This window comes from Silene latifolia, unplaced genomic scaffold, assembly GCF_048544455.1.
Source record: "Silene latifolia isolate original U9 population unplaced genomic scaffold, ASM4854445v1 scaffold_70, whole genome shotgun sequence".
Classification (NCBI taxonomy): domain Eukaryota; kingdom Viridiplantae; phylum Streptophyta; class Magnoliopsida; order Caryophyllales; family Caryophyllaceae; genus Silene; species Silene latifolia.
The window spans coordinates 1,974,008-1,994,502 of NW_027413609.1; the positions used below are offsets into that span (position 1 = coordinate 1,974,008).

Here is a 20,495-nt window from a genome sequence, read left to right on the forward strand (position 1 = left end):
TGATGCTTTCTAGCAGAGATTCTAGCAAAGAAATATTTAGTACTATTATCATCCTCCTGAATGTGTTTAATTTTTGCTCTTTGAGCCAGAATGCTAAGTTCAGCAGCCTTGAGTTTACTATACTCCTGAATTTTAACTTTCTCCTCATGAATAAGATCAGCAGAGAAAGGATCATTGGCCAAATTAGCTTGACAGTCAGTCAGGCTTTTCTTAGCCTCCTTAACTCTAGCAGAAATGCTAGTAAAGTCAGAATTGTGGAGCAGGGAGAGAGCATGCTTTACAGATTTAAGTTTTTCAAAGAAACAAAAGATAGGACTTCCTTTTTTTCCAGTCTTCCAAGCCTCAGCAACAGTACGAATATAATCAGGATGATTAATCCAGCCATTCAAAAAACTAAACCTCTTCTTGATCTTCCTATCATCAGAAATATAGACAATGACAGGGGAGTGATCAGAGAGACCAGATTCAGAAAAATGAGCAAAAGAATTAGGCAGAGAAGAAATCCATCCAGGATTAACTAAAACCCTGTCAAGCTTGGACCAAACTCTGGAAGAGGGCTCTTGCTTGTTAGTCCAGGTTAAATCACAACCAGTACTAGTAATATCCTCAAGATGGCAAGAAGAAAGACATTGATTAAAAGAAGTCATTTCAGACAAAATAGGAGGATTGTTGCTAATCTTTTCAGAAGGGACCCTGACCACATTAAAGTCACCAAGCACAATCCAAGGGTCATCAGTAGAGATACTTTGTAAGCCATTCCAAAGCTGCTCCCTAACAGTAGCACTATTACTACCATAGACCATACTGATAAAAAAGACCAGATTAGATTCAAAGTGATGAACCTTGAAATGAATAAACTGAGCTTCAACAACTTTATGCAGAATAGCAGTTGTCTTAGGGTTAAAAAACACCCAAATTCTCCCATTATAATGTTTGCTATAGTTGCAAACAGTAATCCAATCCTTGAATTTAGCCTGAATAATTCTGGAGGCATTGTTATGCTTAACTCTAGTTTCAAGAAGAGCTAGAATATCCAGTCTATTGTTCCCAAGAAAATCCTTGACCTCACTATGTTTTACAGGACAATTGAAACCTCTTATATTCCAGGAAGCAATCTTCATGGAGAAAGAGAAGTGGAAGGAACACTAGGGACTTTGGAACCACTGTTAGAACATCCTGAGTGCATATCAGACCTGATATCAGGAGAAATTGACTTAGTAGGAGAGATCTTGTGGCCTAGTGTAAAACATCCTGAGCCTAGAATCACACCCTGAGTATCAACCCCATCCTGAGGCAAGTCAGAAGTACCACCTAGTTCAGCAGGTAAAAAAGGGAGCACAATGTCATTTATCTCACCAGGCTCCAGAACCTGATAAGCATTGGAAACAAGAACTATATTGATTTCCTGGAAATGGACCTTCAGAGAAGAATCCAATTTAGCAGAATCAACATTATCAGCAGAAGGTTGCAATTCCAAATATTCAGAACATACTGAGTGAGGAACAGGCTCCTCAGAATGTGGAGCCCTGGTAGGAGAGGAAATTAGACCTAGCTCATGGCATTCTGAGTCATGAGACCCCTCCCCTTGGACATCCTTCTTCTGAGAATCAAGCCCTACACCTAGTTCAGATTCAGGATTAGAAGCTGGCTGGTCTTTCTTGAGCCATTTACAAGTACTACTTTTATGCCCTGACTTACCACAAACGAGAACAATAAAAGGGAACCCATTCATACACAATTTTTTGAGAAATTTGCCCTAAAAAAGGAGTATTGATCACAACCTGGTCAACAAAATCCTTAGAGACATCAATTTCCACCATGACTCGAGCAAATGAAAGTTTGTCCTTGTTAGTAGTAGCAAGGTCAGCAAAAAGAGGCTTACCAAGCTTACTAGCTATCTTGCTTAGAACCACATCAGACCAAAGATAAGGGTCAAGTCAAGGAAACAAAATCCAAACAGGAACCTTAGCCACAGTTTCCATTTCAGAGGAGAAAGTAGGAGACCAAGGCTTCAAAATAAGGGAATTACCTCCTATCATCCAAGGACCCTGCCTAAGCACATTAGTCATGGATTACTGAGAATCAAACCGAAAAGCAAACCACCCTTTCTTATAGTATTGAACTATAGGAAGAGCAATAGATCCCCAAGACTTAGTAACAAACTGCTGAACCACAGTTAGAGAAGGCTTGGCACCAATAACATGTCCCATAAGGGTAAATTCCCAAATTTTCATTTCCTTAACAAAGTCAGATTGTTCAATCTCAATTTCATCAGAAACAGCACTGTTCAGTAATACAGACTCATACCAGCATTAACTGGGGGTTTAACCACATGTGACCATTTTTTCCCCAATTTTGCAGAATTTGGAGAAGATTGTGCCAGAATTGAAGGAGAAACATTATGAACCACAGCATTACTAGTCGTATGAACAGATAGAACATTATGAGGAGAAGAATTCACAATAGGAATTGAAGAAATAGGGGTATGAACAGCAGAAACAGAAGCATTTGATCGAGCTAATTGAGGATCACCAATTGGAGTAGAAATCATAGAGAAAAGAGAAGAAGAAGGTTTACCAGCCGAAAGACGAGCATCAATGGCGGAAACAATCAAATCGTTCACCGTACCCGATTTCGCACCCAAATTAGCAGAATTAGTCCCCAAAGATCCATCCACATCACCATGAGAGCCATCAATAGGAAGCTTAGAAGCTGGAGTAGCTAGGGTTGTCCGAAGTTTAGCAATGCGTCCTCTAGTTCTCGCCATTAATGGCTAAGAAATCATCGAAAAAAACAGAGTAGAAAAAGTTGTTAAAGAAAGAGAGAAAATTTTTAGAGAAAACGGTTTTAGAGAGAGAAAACGGTTTTATCGATTTCATGGTACACGTATATTTATGGAGTGATTTGGACGAATTAATTATTGAAGTATTTAAACATGAAACGATGTTTAAAATAAAATTACAAGTATTTGTGCGACAATATAAGTACCAACATGGACTCGTTAATGGGCAAGTGGACCGTGTAAAATAGTGTAGTGCATGATTACTCACATAATCATTTCACCTTATTTTGTATACTACCATAAGTTATCTTATATAAGATTTTGCATGTGATGTAAGATGAAAAATATAAGACAAAGTTTGTACACTCCCTCACTCCACTAAGTTCCACCCGCCACTTTCACATGCAGACACTCCAATTGTTTTGCTCATTTCCTTACACTACTTCACTACAACACACAACACTTATGCATGTGAACTTTTTCTTCCAACATCTCTCTAAAATAATAAGCATCTTTTTACTAAGTTGTTAGTAAAACAAAATTAATACTAAGAGTGTTAGTATTATTAACATATTATCAAGGGTTAAATTTTACTAGTATCTCGTTAATACTTGTAAAATTATTTGGGTGTAAGTTCTTGGGTGGATTAAGGAAGGAGACCTTCTACTTTGGAGGTTGGGTTTTTGGAGGATCTTCCATATTCATATAGCTCAGGAACAAGCTAGTAAGGTGAACTAGTTTGTGCCCTTTTTACTACAAATTTAATGTAAGGAAATTATTTTTCCTTATACTTTCATTTTTATGCTTTCATATTAGCATGCATGTTACATAGATCACTTAAATGATAATTTATGAGATAAATTAATTTTATTAGAGAGTCTAATATGGATCTATGATCTTTCATGATTAATTTATTTTATCACATACAATAAATCACCCACTAACACCTACCACACTCCATTTTTTCGGTCACCTAGTATAAAATGGACTACCATTTTATTTTGTCAATTTATCACTTGTCACACAATATGTCACATGTAGTATGTAACATGTTATTTATTAATTTAATGCATATTCATCAAATAAATATCATTTTATAAATTAATTAATTTACATACAACAAATTGACTAGTGATACTTGATCACATAAATAAAATGAGTCATATAATTATAATTCACAACATATTGTAATTATAGTTAACCATTCATTCTATTCTTAATTGTTTTATAAACAATAATTAATTTTAGTAATAAAGTATTTTAATTACTAAAATAAATCTTATTTAATCAAATTACAATAAGATATAAATATTCTCTCTCACAAATTGAATTGTTCAATTTAAGGAAATGATTAACTTGTATCGTCATACAATTAATCAATTTGTCTATTAAGAGAATTGTTTTTTAGGTGTGACCTTAAGGGATCAACTGATCACCACCGTCAAACGACAGTAATGTCAAACTCTAGTTAGCCATCATTACTGATTAATGTTGATCAGTTGACTATATAAATGAATCATCCTTTACGTATTCTTAATTTGAGATTTAAACATGTAATCGCACTATTGTTGAGGACACATACTCCAACATCTGACACCAAAGACAGAGCCTAAGGATGAAAATTCAGGTCAGGTGATCATACAGGAGTGGGCGGCCAAAGTCGTTACACCTCTACCAAGTTCATCCCAAACGAAGATTGTGAGACCTCCTCCATTTGGTTTTATTTGTTCATCCAGTCAACCATCAAGTGAGGAAAACAAGGTGATATTTGATTCCAATGCTTACAAGCTATTGGCAAAGGCTGGATATGACTTTACAAATCCGACTCCTCTTGTTAAAGTTATAGAAGTTGAGCCGTATGGTCATAACAAAGCGCAACATGAAGTGTTCAAGCAATAAGGGAGCTTCATGGTGACCAGGGTCGGGCTCGGATATGAATCTCCTGCACCTGTGAAGATTGGTGCTCATAGAAAAGGGGCTACTATATCTTCTCAGCACATCACAGTGGAATAGGTGGAAGAAAATGAAGAAGAAGAAGAAGAAAATATGCATTCATCTTCAGTCTTTGATCGAATAAGTCGACCTGCAGGAAAGTCTCGTCCTTCCGTATTTACAAGGCTGGGAAGGCCAAGTTCTCCAATCAACCACACTTCTGTCTTCGCTAAGCTTGGCAATCATGGTGAAAGTGAAGTCAAAACATCAACGTCCTCGTTGCACACAAGCAAGAAATGCACAATCCATGATCGCTTGGGCGCTCCATCAAAAACGGTCTTCAGTCGACTAGGGGCTCCCAAGAATAATATTGATGAGAGTCGTCCTCTCTCAACTTCTGCAAAACAAAATGAAGAAGAAGTAAGAGTAAGTGATGACTTGAGATGCGCAATACCATCTCGCATGAAGCTTATGCAAGTAGTGGATATCATCCAGCATGAACCACTCCAAGCAAGGAGGCGCGTACTAGTTCTTATTGGTCAGCAAAACAATGCCGAAGAGCTTGTGCCATCATTTACACGTCCCTGTGATGCAAAGAAGTCAAGTGACTTAGAAATTACAACGTCGTCATATCACATCACAGCAGAAGAGATACCTGATGAGAGCGAAGAAGTTGAGGCAGACGAGGCCCCTGAAACACTTGAAGACGGGGGGCAATCGACTGTGGATGAACTCAAGGAACTCAACTTGGGAACTACTGAAGATCCTCGACCCATCTATATTAGTGCTCTAGTGACTAAAGAAGAAGAAGAGGAGTACTTCAAGTTTTTGGTCGAGTACAAAGATATCTTCGCTTGGTGCTATAAAGAGATGCCTGGACTCAGCCCAAAAGTTGTAGTTCATCGTCTAGCAATCAAGAAGGGCATCAATCCCAAAAAGCAGCCTCAATGTCGTTTCAGGCCGGAGCTTATACCTGAAATTGAAAAGGATGTCCACAAACTCATAGAAGCAGGTTTCATTCGAGAAGTCAAATATTCTATCTGGATAGCAAACATTGTCCCAGTCAGAACGAAGAATGGACAATTACGCAAATGTGTCGACTTCAGAGACCTTAATGATGCATGCCCGAAGGATGACTTCCCTTTGCCAATCATAGAGTTGATGATTGACGCAACCACTGGTCATGAAGCCCTCTCATTGATGGATTGTACTGCTGGTTATAATCAGATACATTTGGCTTTGAAGATCAAGAAGCAACGGGTTTTCGAACCCCAAAAGGGATCTTCTGCTACACGGTCATCCCGTTTAGATTGAAGAATGCTGGCGCTATGTACCAACGCGCAATGCAAAAGATCTTTAATGACATGCTGCATAAAGAAATAGAGTGTTATGTTGATGACGTGGTTGTCAAATTAAAGAAAAGAGAAGACCATATCAAAGACCTTCGAACCATCTTTGAGAGACTTAGAAAATGTCAACTCAAGATGAATCCACTCAAGTGTGCATTTGGTGTCACATCTAGGAAGTTCTTAGGGTTTGTGGTCAGGCACAAAGGCATTGAAATTGATCAAACAAAAATCAAAGCCATCAACGAAATTCCAGAACTAAAGACGTTGAAAGAGCTGCGCGGATTGTAAGGTCGTTTGGCATACATTCGAAGGTTCATATCTAACCTAGCAGGATGTTGCCAGCCGTTCAGATATCTTATGAAAAAGGATGCTCCATTCCAATGGGATGAAAAATGCAAAATGCTTTTGATAACATCAAAAAGTACTTGGCTAGTGCACTAGTGGTGGGGGCACCAATTCCAGGAAAGCCACGTGTCCTCTACGTCGCAGCACAAGAACGCTCACTAGGGGAAATGTGTGCTCATGAAATTGAAGACCACAAGGAAATAGCCCTTTACTACCTCAGCCGTACCTTGGTGGGAGCTGAATTAAATTACTCGCCCATAGAGAAGATATGTCTTGCTTTGGTGTTTGCCATCCAGAAGTTGAAGCACTACATGCAGGCGCATACGATACACGTGGTCTCAAATGCCGACCCAATCAAGTATATACTCTCAAGACCTGCCTTATCTGGAAGGCTTGCAAAATGGGCAGTGTTACTTAAGCAGTAGGACTTGGTGTTCGTGCCTCAAAAGGCTGTGAAAGGTCAAGCTATTGCCGACTTCTTTGCTGATCATCCAGTACCAGCAGAGTGGGAAATTTCAGATGACCTCCCAGGAAAAGAAATCTTCTACATGGACGTTCTACCTCCATGACAGATGAACTTTGACGGTGCTGCGAGGAAAGACGGAGCTGGAGCCGGAGTTGTATTTGTAACTCTACAAAATCATCTCATACCATACTCCTTTATGCTCACTCGGTTGTTCTCAAATAATATGGCAGAATACCAAGCTCTCATACTCGGCCTCCAAATGGCGATCGAAATAGGCGTTAAGAGATATGAACATCTATGGTGACTCGAAGCTGGTGGCCAACCAAGTCCTTGGTGAATATGAAGTGAAAAAGGAAGACTTGATTCCCTACCATCAACAGGCATTACAACTACTGAAACAACTTGACGACATCCATGTTGCTCATGTGCCAAGGAGTGCCAATAAGTTGGCTGACGCGCTTGCTAATCTTGCAGCCACTTTGGCACTGGGGGCAGAAGAGTCTATGCAAGTCCCAGTCTGCAATCGTTGGGTAGTATCATTGCTTAAATATGACTGGCGTCAACCTATCATTTATTTCTTGGATCACCAAAACTATCCGATGATCCTAGACACAAGGTAGAAATACTTCGACATGCTCCAAAGTTCTTTCACTATAAAAGGGACATTCTACAGACGTTCTTTCTCAGGCCAATGCTTAACTCTAGTTTCAAGAAGAGCTAGAATATCCAGTCTATTGTTCCCAAGAAAATCCTTGACCTCACTATGTTTTACAGGACAATTGAAACCTCTTTTATTCCAAGAAGCAATCTTCATGGAGAAAGAGAAGTGGAAGGAACACTAGGGACTTTGGAACCACTGTTAGAACATCCTGAGTGCATATCAGACCTGATATCAGGAGGAATTGACTCAGTAGGAGAGATCTTGTGGCCTAGTGTAAAACATCCTAAGCCTAGAATCACACCCTGAGTATCAACCCCATCCTGAGGCAAGTCAGAAGTACCACCTAGTTCAGCAGGTAAAAAAGGGAGCACAATGTCATTTATCTCACCAGGCTCCAGAACCTGATAAGCATTGGAAACAGGAACTATATTGATTTCCTGGAAATGGACCTTCAGAGAAGAATCCAATTTAGCAGAATCAACATTATCAGCAGAAGGTTGCAATTCCAAAGATTCAGAACATACTAAGTGAGGAACAGGCTCCTCAGAATGTGGAGCCCTGGTAGGAGAGGAAATCAGACCTAGCTCATGGCATTCTGAGTCATGAGACCCCTCCCCCTGGACATCCTTCTTCTGAGAATCAAGCCCTACACCTAGTTCAGATTCAGGATTAGAAGCAGGCTGGTCTTTCTTGAGCCATTTACAAGTACTACTTTTATGCCCCAGCTTACCACAACCAGAACAATAAAAGGGAACCCATTCATACACAATTTTTTGAGAAATTTTCCCTAAAAAAGGAGTATTGATCATAACCTGGTCAACAAAATCCTTAGAGACATCAATTTCCACCATGACTCGAGCAAATGAAAGTTTGTCCTTGTTAGTAGTAGCAAGGTCAGCAAAAAGAGGCTTACCAAGCTTACTAGCTATCTTGCTTAGAACCACATCAGACCAAAGATAAGGGTCAAGTCAAGGAAACAAAATCCAAACAGGAACCTTAGCCACAGTTTCCATTTCAGAGGAGAAAGTAGGAGACCAAGGCTTCAAAATAAGGGAATTACCTCCTATCATCCAAGGACCCTGCCTAAGCACATTAGTCATGGATTCCTGAGAATCAAACCGAAAAGCAAACCACCCTTTCTTATAGTATTGAACTATAGGAAGAGTAATAGATCCCCAAGACTTAGTAACAAACTCCTGAACCACAGTTAGAGAAGGCTTGGCACCAATAACATGTCCCATAAGGGTAAATTCCCAAATTTTCATTTCCTTAACAAAGTCAGATTGTTCAATCTCAATTTCATCAGAAACAGCACTGTTCAGTAATACAGACTCATACCAGCATTAACTGGGGGTTTAACCACATGTGACCATTTTTTCCCCAATTTTGCAGAATTTGGAGAAGATTGTGCCAGAATTGAAGGAGAAACATTATGAACCACAGCATTACTAGTCGTATGAACAGATAGAACATTATGAGGAGAAGAATTCACAATAGGAATTGAAGAAATAGGGGTATGAACAGCAGAAACAGAAGCATTTGATCGAGCTAATTGAGGATCACCAATTGGAGTAGAAATCATAGAGAAACGAGAAGAAGAAGGTTTACCAGCCGAAAGACGAGCATCAATGGCGGAAACAATCAAATCGTTCACCGTACCCGATTTCGCACCCAAATTAGCAGAATTAGTCCCCAAAGATCCATCCACATCACCATGAGAGCCATCAATAGGAAGCTTAGAAGCTGGAGTAGCTAGGGTTGTCCGAAGTTTAGCAATGCGTCCTCTAGTTCTCGCCATTAATGGCTAAGAAATCATCGAAAAAAACAGAGTAGAAAAAGTTGTTAAAGAAAGAGAGAAAAATTTTAGAGAAAACGGTTTTAGAGAGAGAAAACGGTTTTATCGATTTCATGGTACACGTATATTTATGGAGTGATTTGGACGAATTAATTATTGAAGTATTTAAACATGAAACGATGTTTAAAATAAAATTACAAGTATTTGTGCGACAATATAAGTACCAACATGGACTCGTTAATGGGCAAGTGGACCGTGTAAAATAGTGTAGTGGATGATTACTCACATAATCATTTCACCTTATTTTGTATACTACCATAAGTTATCTTATATAAGATTTTGCATGTGATGTAAGATGAAAAATATAAGACAAAGTTTGTACACTCCCTCACTCCACTAAGTTCCACACGCCACTTTCACATGCATACACTCCAATTGTTTTGTTCATTTCCTTACACTACTTCACTACAACACACAACACTTATGCATGTGAACTTTTTCTTCCAACATCTCTCTAAAATAATAAGCATCTTTTTACTAAGTTGTTAGTAAAACAAAATTAATACTAAGAGTGTTAGTATTATTAACATATTATCAAGGGTTAAATTTGACTAGTATCTAGTTAATACTTGAAAAATTATTTGGGTGTAAGTTCTTGGGTGGATTAAGGAAGGAGACCTTCTACTTTGAGGTTGGGTTTTTGGAGGATCTTCCATATTCATATAGCTCAGGAACAAGCTAGTAAGGTGAACTAGTTTGTGCCCTTTTTACTACAAATTTAATGTAAGGAAATTATTTTTCCTTATACTTTCATTTTTATGCTTTCATATTAGCATGCATGTTACATAGATCACTTAAATGACAATTTATGAGATAAATTAATTTTATTAGAGAGTCTAATATGGATCTATGATCTTTCATGATTAATTTATTTTATCACATAAAATAAATCACCCACTAACACCTACCACACTCCATTTTTTCGGTCACCTAGTATAAAATGGACTACCATTTTATTTTGTCAATTTATCACTTGTCACACAATATGTCACATGTAGTATGTAACATGTTATTTATTAATTTAATGCATATTTATCAAATAAATATCATTTTATAAATTAATTAATTTACATACAACAAATTGACTAGTGATACTTGATCACATAAATAAAATGAGTCATATAATTATAATTCACAACATATTGTAATTATAGTTAACCATTCATTCAATTCTTAATTGTTTTATAAACAATAATTAATTTTAGTAATAAAGTATTTTAATTACTAAAATAAATCTTATTTAATCAAATTACAATAAGATATAAATATTCTCTCTCACAAATTGAATTGTTCAATTTAAGGAAATGATTAACTTGTATCGTCATACAATTAATCAATTTGTCTATTAAGAGAATTGTTTTTTAGGTGTGATCTGAAGGGATCAACTGATCACCACCGTCAAACGACAGTAATGTCAAACTCTAGTTAGCCATCATTACTGATTAATGTTGATCAGTTGACTATATAAATGAATCATCCTTTACGTATTCTTAATTTGAGATTTAAACATGTAATCGCACTATTGTTGAGGACACATACTCCAACATCTGACACCAAAGACAGAGCCTAAGGATGAAAATTCAGGTCAGGTGATCATACAGGAGTGGGCGGCCAAAGTCGTTACACCTCTACCAAGTTCATCCCAAACGAAGATTGTGAGACCTCCTCCATTTGGTTTTATTTGTTCATCCAGTCAACCATCAAGTGAGGAAAACAAGGTGATATTTGATTCCAATGCTTACAAGCTATTGGCAAAGGCTGGATATGACTTTACAAATCCGACTCCTCTCGTTAAAGTTATAGAAGTTGAGCCGTATGGTCATAACAAAGCGCAACATGAAGTGTTCAAGCAATAAGGGAGCTTCATGGTGACCAGGGTCGGGCTCGGATATGAATCTCCTGCACCTGTGAAGATTGGTGCTCATAGAAAAGGGGCTACTATATCTTCTCAGCACATCACAGTGGAATAGGTCGAAGAAAATGAAGAAGAAGAAGAAGAAAAGATGCATTCATCTTCAGTCTTTGATCGAATAAGTCGACCTGCAGGAAAGTCTCGTCCTTCCGTATTTACAAGGCTGGGAAGGCCAAGTTCTCCAATCAACCACACTTCTGTCTTCGCTAAGCTTGGCAATCATGGTGAAAGTGAAGTCAAAACATCAACGTCCTCGTTGCACACAAGCAAGAAATGCACAATCCATGATCGCTTGGGCGCTCCATCAAAAACGGTCTTCAGTCGACTAGGGGCTCCCAAGAATAATATTGATGAGAGTCGTCCTCTCTCAACTTCTGCAAAACAAAATGAAGAAGAAGTAAGAGTAAGTGATGACTTGAGATGCGCAATACCATCTCGCATGAAGCTTATGCAAGTAGTGGATATCATCCAGCATGAACCACTCCAAGCAAGGAGGCGCGTACTAGTTCTTACTGGTCAGCAAAACAATGCCGAAGAGCTTGTGCCATCATTTACACGTCCCTGTGATGCAAAGAAGTCAAGTGACTTAGAAATTACAACGTCGTCATATCACATCACAGCAGAAGAGATACCTGATGAGAGCGAAGAAGTTGAGGCAGACGAGGCCCCTGAAACACTTGAAGACGGGGGGCAATCGACTGTGGATGAACTCAAGGAACTCAACTTGGGAACTACTGAAGATCCTCGACCCATCTATATTAGTGCTCTAGTGACTAAAGAAGAAGAAGAGGAGTACTTCAAGTTTTTGGTCGAGTACAAAGATATCTTCGCTTGGTGCTATAAAGAGATGCCTGGACTCAGCCCAAAAGTTGCAGTTCATCGTCTAGCAATCAAGAAGGGCATCAATCCCAAAAAGCAGCCTCAATGTCGTTTCAGGCCGGAGCTTATACCTGAAATTGAAAAGGAAGTCCACAAACTCATAGAAGCAGGTTTCATTCGAGAAGTCAAATATTCTATCTGGATAGCAAACATTGTCCCAGTCAGAACGAAGAATGGACAATTACGCATATGTGTCGACTTCAGAGACCTTAATGATGCATGCCCGAAGGATGACTTCCCTTTGCCAATCATAGAGTTGATGATTGACGCAACCACTGGTCATGAAGCCCTCTCATTGATGGATTGTACTGCTGGTTATAATCAGATACATTTGGCACCTGAAGATCAAGAAGCAACGGGTTTTCGAACCCCAAAAGGGATCTTCTGCTACACGGTCATCCCGTTTAGATTGAAGAATGCTGGCGCTATGTACCAACGCGCAATGCAAAAGATCTTTGATGACATGCTGCATAAAAAAATAGAGTGTTATGTTGATGACGTGGTTGTCAAATTAAATAAAAGAGAAGACCATATCAAAGACCTTCGAACCATCTTTGAGAGACTTAGAAAATGTCAACTCAAGATGAATCCACTCAAGTGTGCATTTGGTGTCACATCTAGGAAGTTCTTAGGGTTTGTGGTCAGGCACAAAGGCATTGAAATTGATCAAACAAAAATCAAAGCCATCAAGGAAATGCCAGAACTAAAGACGTTGAAAGAGCTGCGCGGATTGTAAGGTCGTTTGGCATACATTCGAAGGTTCATATCTAACCTAGCAGGATGTTGCCAGCCGTTCAGATATCTTATGAAAAAGGATGCTCCATTCCAATGGGATGAAAAATGCAAAATGCTTTTGATAGCATCAAAAAGTACTTGGCTAGTGCACTAGTGCTGGGGGCACCAATTCCAAGAAAGCCACGTGTCCTCTACGTCGCAGCACAAGAACGCTCACTAGGGGAAATGTGTGCTCATGAAATTGAAGACCACAAGGAAATAGCCCTTTACTACCTCAGCCGTACCTTGGTGGGAGCTGAATTAAATTACTCGCCCATAGAGAAGATATGTCTTGCTTTGGTGTTTGCCATCCAGAAGTTGAAGCACTACATGCAGGCGCATACGATACACGTGGTCTCAAATGCCGACCCAATCAAGTATATACTCTCAAGACCTGCCTTATCTGGAAGGCTTGCAAAATGGGCAGTGTTACTTAAGCAGTAGGACTTGGTGTTCGTGCCTCAAAAGGCTGTGAAAGGTCAAGCTATTGCCGACTTCTTTGCTGATCATCCAGTACCAGCAGAGTGGGAAATTTCAGATGACCTCCCAGGAAAAGAAATCTTCTACGTGGACGTTCTACCTCCATGACAGATGAACTTTGACGGTGCTGCGAGGAAAGACGGAGCTGGAGCCGGAGTTGTATTTGTAACTCTACAAAATCATCTCATACCATACTCCTTTATGCTCACTCGGTTGTGCTCAAATAATATGGCAGAATACCAAGCTCTCATACTCGGCCTCCAAATGGCGATCGAAATAGGCGTTAAGAGATATGAACATCTATGGTGACTCGAAGTTGGTGGCCAACCAAGTCCTTGGTGAATATGAAGTGAAAAAGGAAGACTTGATTCCCTACCATCAACAGGCATTACAACTACTGAAACAACTTGACGACATCCATGTTGCTCATGTGCCAAGGAGTGCCAATAAGTTGGCTGACGCGCTTGCTAATCTTGCAGCCACTTTGGCACTGGGGGCAGAAGAGTCTATGCAAGTCCCAGTCTGCAATCGTTGGTTAGTATCATTGCTTAAAGATGACTGGCGTCAACCTATCATTGATTTCTTGGATCACCAAAACTATCCGATGATCCTAGACACAAGGTAGAAATACTTCGACATGCTCCAAAGTTCTTTCACTATAAAAGGGACATTCTACAGACGTTCTTTCTCAGGCCAATGGTTGAGGTGTCTAAGCAAGGACGAAGCTACTGAAGCAATACATGAAGCTCATTCTGGCATTTGTGGTTCTCATCAATCCGGGTCTAAACTTCATGATCGTGTAAAGAGAATGGGGTATTACTGGCCAACCATGGTGCAAGATTGTATGGACTTCGCGAAAAAATGTGAACCTTGTCAGTTCTACGCAAACTTCATACACCAACCGCCAGAACCGTTGCACCCCACTGTTTCTTCATGGCCCTTTGAAGCTTAGGGACTTGATGTTGTGGGACCTGTTACTCCAAAGGCCTCAAATGGACACGAGTATATCCTCGCCGCCACTAACTACTTCTCAAAATGGGCAGAAGCCATCACACTACGGGAAGTGAACAAAGAAAATGTTGTGGACTTCATTCGAACCCAAATCATCTACAGATATGGTGTACCTCAGTGTATCACAACTGACAATGGGAAACAATTCTTCAACCATCTGATGACAAGTCTAGGAGAAAACTTCAACTTCAAACAATACAAGTCATCCATGTACAATGCTTTTGCAAATAGTTTGGCTGAAGCCTTCAATAAAACCCTCTACAACTTGCTGAAAAAGGTAGTAGCAAAGTCAAAGTGAGATTGGCATGAAAGGATTGTTGAGGCATTGTGGGCGTATCGTACCACATACAAAACACCTACTCAGGCAACCCCGTATGCGTTGGTGTATGGAGTAGTGGCCGTGTTCCCATTAGAGCTATAGATCCCTTCCTTGCGCATCGCTATTCAGGAAGTACTCACAGATGACGAAAATGACAAATTGCGATTAGCAGAGTTGGAAGCTCTTGATGAAAAAAGATTAAAGGCTAAACAAAAGCTCCTGTGTTATCAAGCAAGGTTGTCACGCGCATTCAACAAAAAGGTGCGCCCTCATTATTTCCAAGTAGGAGACCTTGTCCTTGAGGTGCTAAGGCCAATCATCACCTCTCATAAGCCAGTTGGTAAATTTACCTCTAAGTAGGATGGTCCATACGTGGTACAAGAGGTCTACACAAATGGTGCTTACAAACTCGTGGATGAGGACGGCGTTCGGGTAGGCCCAATTAATGGGAAGTTTTTGAAGCATTACTATTCTTAAACCCCAAAAGTCATGGCTCCTAAGCAAGAGCGTAAACTGCAAGTCAAAGCTCCTAAGCAAGAGGTTAAATAGCATACAACAAATTGTTTCCAAAAAAAAAGAAAAAAATTATTTCCTTCTTTTATGAACTACGTAGGCTTGATCTTGTGAAATACCCTTTGTGCTTCACAGGTATGTAGGCAACTTGGATGATCATGTAGCTCAAGTGCAGCCACACCTCCAAACAAAAAAACCCAAAATCCAACTCTTGAACTACGTTGGCTTGATCTTGCAAGTTGTCACCCCTAGTAGCTTTTAAGTACGTAGGCAGTTTAGGAAACACGTTGTTCAAGTGAAGCCACACCAAGAAAATATAAAAAAAAAAAAAAAAAAAAAAACAATAACAACAACAAAATTACTTCTGACCCGCAAGTGTTTAAACTGTGTACGGCTAAAATTACAGTCAATCGTCAATCAAGTTTGTAAAAAACCAAGACCATGTTAATCGATGATGAGTTCCACTTGAGCTGGGTATTCACACTCTGTGCTTTACGGTTAGACATGGAAGGCTCTTAAAAAAAAAGGGGTCACATCGCATACAGGTGATGAAATGTTGCAACAACCTGGCACATAATGGCTTGGAGCTTCCTTAGAATGGACTAGTGGGTTCATTGCATGGTAACTCCAAAGGGAACCCAATATGACCCATCTAGGAGTAGCTCGTACTCTCTTTGAGTCGACGAGTCAGGTCCATTGCGAGTTGCAGCCCTGCAAAAAAGGACAAATACAAGTCAATATAGAGAATATGAGGAAGTCTTTTACAAGTAGGAGAGACATTAAATCAAGAAGTGTATTCATCTGGCAAGTCTCCTAGGGAGAGCGTAAGTTGGAGGTGTGATGAAATAATAGTCTTCATAAAGAGGTTTATTGCATCGCTTTTCAAAAGTGTGTCGCGATGACCCAAACGGGTTCACCCTCACACACCCTGTCGCGATGACCCAAAACAGGTTCACCCTGACAAGTAAGTCTTCATCCTGTCGCGATGACCCAAAACGGGTTCACCCTGACAAGTAATAAGTCTGCATCCTGTCGCGATGACCCAAAGATGGGTTCACCCTGAGAAGTAATAAGTCATCATCCTATCGCGATGACCCAAAAACGGGTTCACCCTGACAAGTAATAAGTCTTCATCCTGTCGCGATGACAAAAAGATGGGTTCACCCTGACAAGTAATAAGTCTTCACCTTGTCGCGATGACCCAAAAATGGGTTCACCCTGACAAGTAATAAGTCTTCATCCTGTCGCGATGACCCAAAATGGGTTCACCCTGACAAGTATTAAATCTTTACCCTGTCGCGATCACCCAAAAATGGGTTCACTCTGACAAGTAATAAGTCTTCACCCTGTCGCGATGACCCAAAATGGGTTCACCTTGAAAGGTAATAAGTCTTCGCCCTATCGCGATGACCCAAAATGGGTTCACCCTGACAACTCAACTGACGGCTGAAATATTGCCTGGAGTAATAAATCATCCGCGGTGGATAAATAAGATTGCAGTGCGTGAAAATACTGATAAATTGACATTGCTTGGCCAAAATAAAGTTGGAACATAATCCCTGCGGGTCATCAAGAAAACATACTAACAAGAGAAGAGGGGCAAAATATGTGCAGTCATTCAGTTACGAATACAAACTTTCAAAAAAATGTATGTATTACCTTTATAGGGAATACAAAGCTTGAAAAGGAAAATTATATTCGTACTCCGCCCAAACTTGGACCTGCGATATATATTGATAAAACAAGATATCAGTCCAGTTACATTGGTATGTAGCAAAAAAACATAAAAAAAAACACCAAAAAAAAAAAAAAAAAAAACAAAGCACAACGGTGGCCAGCAAACCTCCTGCTTTACCCGAATAAAATTCCCATATGGTTCTCAGTACCTATTTCTTCTACATCCAACTTAGCCACCGTTTTCAAATGTCGGTAAGCTCACTATCCTAACCAGAGTTCGTCCTCATTTATCGACGCTCGCATCACCAAGTCGCTAGACTCGATATTTCGCGGTTTCTCGGTAAATTTAGGCCAAGCACATATGATTTGGAGTATGGATTGGTCTATGTTAAACTCGGGAATGGAATTTGGGTTTGAAACATTTGTGTAAATCTTTCTTTAGTTAAATCTTGATCATCAATTTGATTCAAGTAAAAGGGTGAAGTATACACGGGGTCAACTCATGGAGAAATTTGGCCATAATTCAGTTAAATTAGAGCATAGAAACTCAAGCAAGAAGGCGAAAACGTCACCATACGACATTGCGGTGTATATGCTTGGTATGAGGAATGGTTAAATATTTACATAGGAAAAAATAATGGGTAGCAAAGAGACGTTCAAACAGAGGGAAAATTGGTTGTCAGTATGAAGCAAGTAGAGCATGGGCCACAATGATAACCAAACAAACAAGATTAATATAATAGAGAGACGTCTTAGTACAGCTAAAATAGAACAAAGAAACCTTCTAATTCCCATGGTATTACGAACTATTACGAGATATTTTTTTAATTCGTCCTGACGACAAGAGCGACTCTTCGCCTACATTCTTCATCTAATTAAACTAATGGTTGCCTACATTCAACATCGTTGATGCTCATATTCGACGCCTATTTTTAGACAAAGTTGGGGATTTCAAAGCGAATTTATTGATCTAGGCTTGAATCATGAAAACACAATTTCTGGGAAAGACTTGGGTCAATCTAAGTCAAGTGCAAGACAAACTTACAACGGAAAAGTAGACGAAGTTCAGGTTTATGCTAGTCGAAATTCAAGCACCAGTTCAATTCAAACTTTGAGCGAGTAATTTGACAAGGAAGAAGAAAAGCAATTAAAACTTACCCGAATCAGTCGGACCCGTGGCACAATGAAGGTGAAAAATCGAAGCGAAGCGATGTTCAGTAATAGTGATGCTCTGTTGGCACACATTAAAAAAAAAGGTCAATATGTTGTGTGCTTGAAAGGCACGGGAAAATAAGAGAGCAATGCAAGAATTTGCAGAAGAAAATAGAAAGTACCGCCAAGATGGAGTTGGAGTTTGCTAACTTTGTGGTTAAGGTACATTGGCGTATATATATGTTTTGGTTTCCATAAACCCTACCTAAGTGGGAGAAATTTAGGATGGTACTACTTTCCTAAATATTAAATTATTAGGCTGAACTTTTGTATCTACTTGTGCGCCTTATTGGAAATTGAGGTGACATGGAAATTTCGTCTGAATAAAGAGGCGTCGGTCTTTATGTCACTCGTCGAGTTATATATTATGACGAACATGTTAAAAACTGGGTCATTCTTACGACAAGTTCGAATACCTCATGACTTTCAAGTCAAACAAAAAATGTGTGTCATCCGCCAAGTCAGATAATGACAGGGTGACGTCAAAAAAATATTACCCTTACGACGAGTTTGGATATGCCTCGACTTCCATGTCAAATACAAATTCACCCGCCAAGTCAGATAATGACTTGGTGACAAAAAAATGGATCATTCTTGCGACAAGTTAGGGTACCCATCATTGACTCCCAAGTCAAAGCAAAATGAATCGAGACCTCACCATGCCAAGACACCAGAAGGTGGACTTGACAAGGTCCCGAGGGGGCAATTTGTAAGCACGGAAAATTTATTATTGTGCCGAATAAATAAAATAAATTAATTATTTTAAGTTAATACCAAATTTTAACTTAATTTAATTATTTTATCCCGATTAAATGAAATATGGGTCGATTCGGATTACAAAAGGAGCTATTCGGATCACTAAGCCCAGAAAGAAGCAAACTTGGGCCAAGTTCACAAATAAAGCCACAAATGGGCCTGTGATCACCAAAGTCCAACAAGGGGAATTGAAACTCTATAAATAGAGCTCTTCTCATTCATTTAAAGGGTTGAAAATTCATAATTGTGAAGGAGCTAGAGAGAACAAGGTACAAATTCCTACAAATCCTCTCTGTCAAAATCATTGCAAGTAGTCAACAGGCACATTAAATCGTGCCGCCTGCGTTATAGATTCAATCACAAATTCAAACCTTCAAGAGAGATTCAAGTCATCACGACCCTCTCAAGAAATCAAATTAACATCGCTCGTAGAGTAATTAAAGTTGTCTACAGCGCACCAGTTACGTGTACCCCGTACACGTACCCCTTACGACATATTAGAATCAGAGGATACATTAGAGATTGTACACGTACTTTTGATATTTATTAATACAATTTATTTGTTTCCTTGTTTTGTATTTCAGTTATCGCAATATAAAATTTGTTGTTACAATAGTGTCGATATGTGCACTTAGTTGAGCACCCAATTGTGTGATGGAATCCACCTCATGCTTTCCTCCTCTAATGGCTTTTCGAGGCCTACTAATTGGGAATTATGAACCATCATCTCTTCGATTTTGGCCCATGTTTGGTTGTCATCAACTTCGGTAAACCTCCCATTGGATCCCATATTAAGCACATTTCGTGAGTCTCCATATAAGCCATTCCAAAACTGTTGAACAAGGAACCACTCACTAAGTCCATGGTGTGGACAAGAGTGATAAGTGTCCTTAAATCTCTCTCATGCTTCATATAATGATTCCTCATCCCCTTGCTTGAACCCGATGATTTGGGCTCTCAACATGTTAGTCTTCTCCGGAGGATAAAATTTCTTGTAGAAGGCAAGTGCTAACTTCTTCCATGAATCAATACCAAGGGTAGCCTTGTCTAGGCTCTTCAACCATTGTTTTGTGGTTCTGATCAAGGAAAAAGGAAACAACACCCACCGAATTTGATCTTGGGTTACTCCGGTTTGAGAGATAGCATCACAATAGTCACAAAAAGTTTACCTGTGTAGATGAGGATCATCACTAGGCATCCCTCCAAATTGGCTTCTCTCAACTAGTTGTATGAATGCGGATTTGGCAATGAAATTACCGGTTAAGTGAGGTGGTGTTGGAGTACCATTTTGTAGGTTCTCCTAAGTAGGTATGGAATGAGATGAAAATTTAGGCATGGTGGGTTGATTTTGTGGTTGGTTTTGAATTGGGTTCTCCTGTCCTTCTCTTGCAAAAGGGTTGGTAAACACAACACTATCCAATTGGATAAGACCGATGTCCACAAGTTCTCCAATACCCAAACTTGTTGAAGCCCCTCTAGCGGTTCTTGTAAGATTGGTCAAAGTTCTTTCAATTTCGGGATCAATAGGAAAAGGTCTACCTTGTGATCTTCTAGACATGCAAAAAGCAAACA

The 20,495-nt window shown here is 39.5% G+C and overlaps 1 protein-coding gene and 1 non-coding gene across 2 annotated transcripts; both read left to right on the top strand.

Annotated features, from left to right (window-relative positions):
- Positions 1–7,161: 7,161 nt before the first annotated feature.
- LOC141640036 (uncharacterized) lies at positions 7,162–7,494 on the top strand. The gene has a single exon (XM_074448998.1). It carries the CDS (start codon positions 7,162–7,164, stop codon positions 7,492–7,494), a length of 333 nt encoding a protein of 110 aa, XP_074305099.1.
- Positions 7,495–19,780: 12,286 nt separating this feature from the next.
- LOC141640063 (small nucleolar RNA R71) lies at positions 19,781–19,887 on the top strand. The gene has a single exon (XR_012542809.1). It is a non-coding gene; the product is annotated as a small nucleolar RNA R71 (small nucleolar RNA).
- The last annotated feature ends 608 nt before the right edge of the window (positions 19,888–20,495 follow it).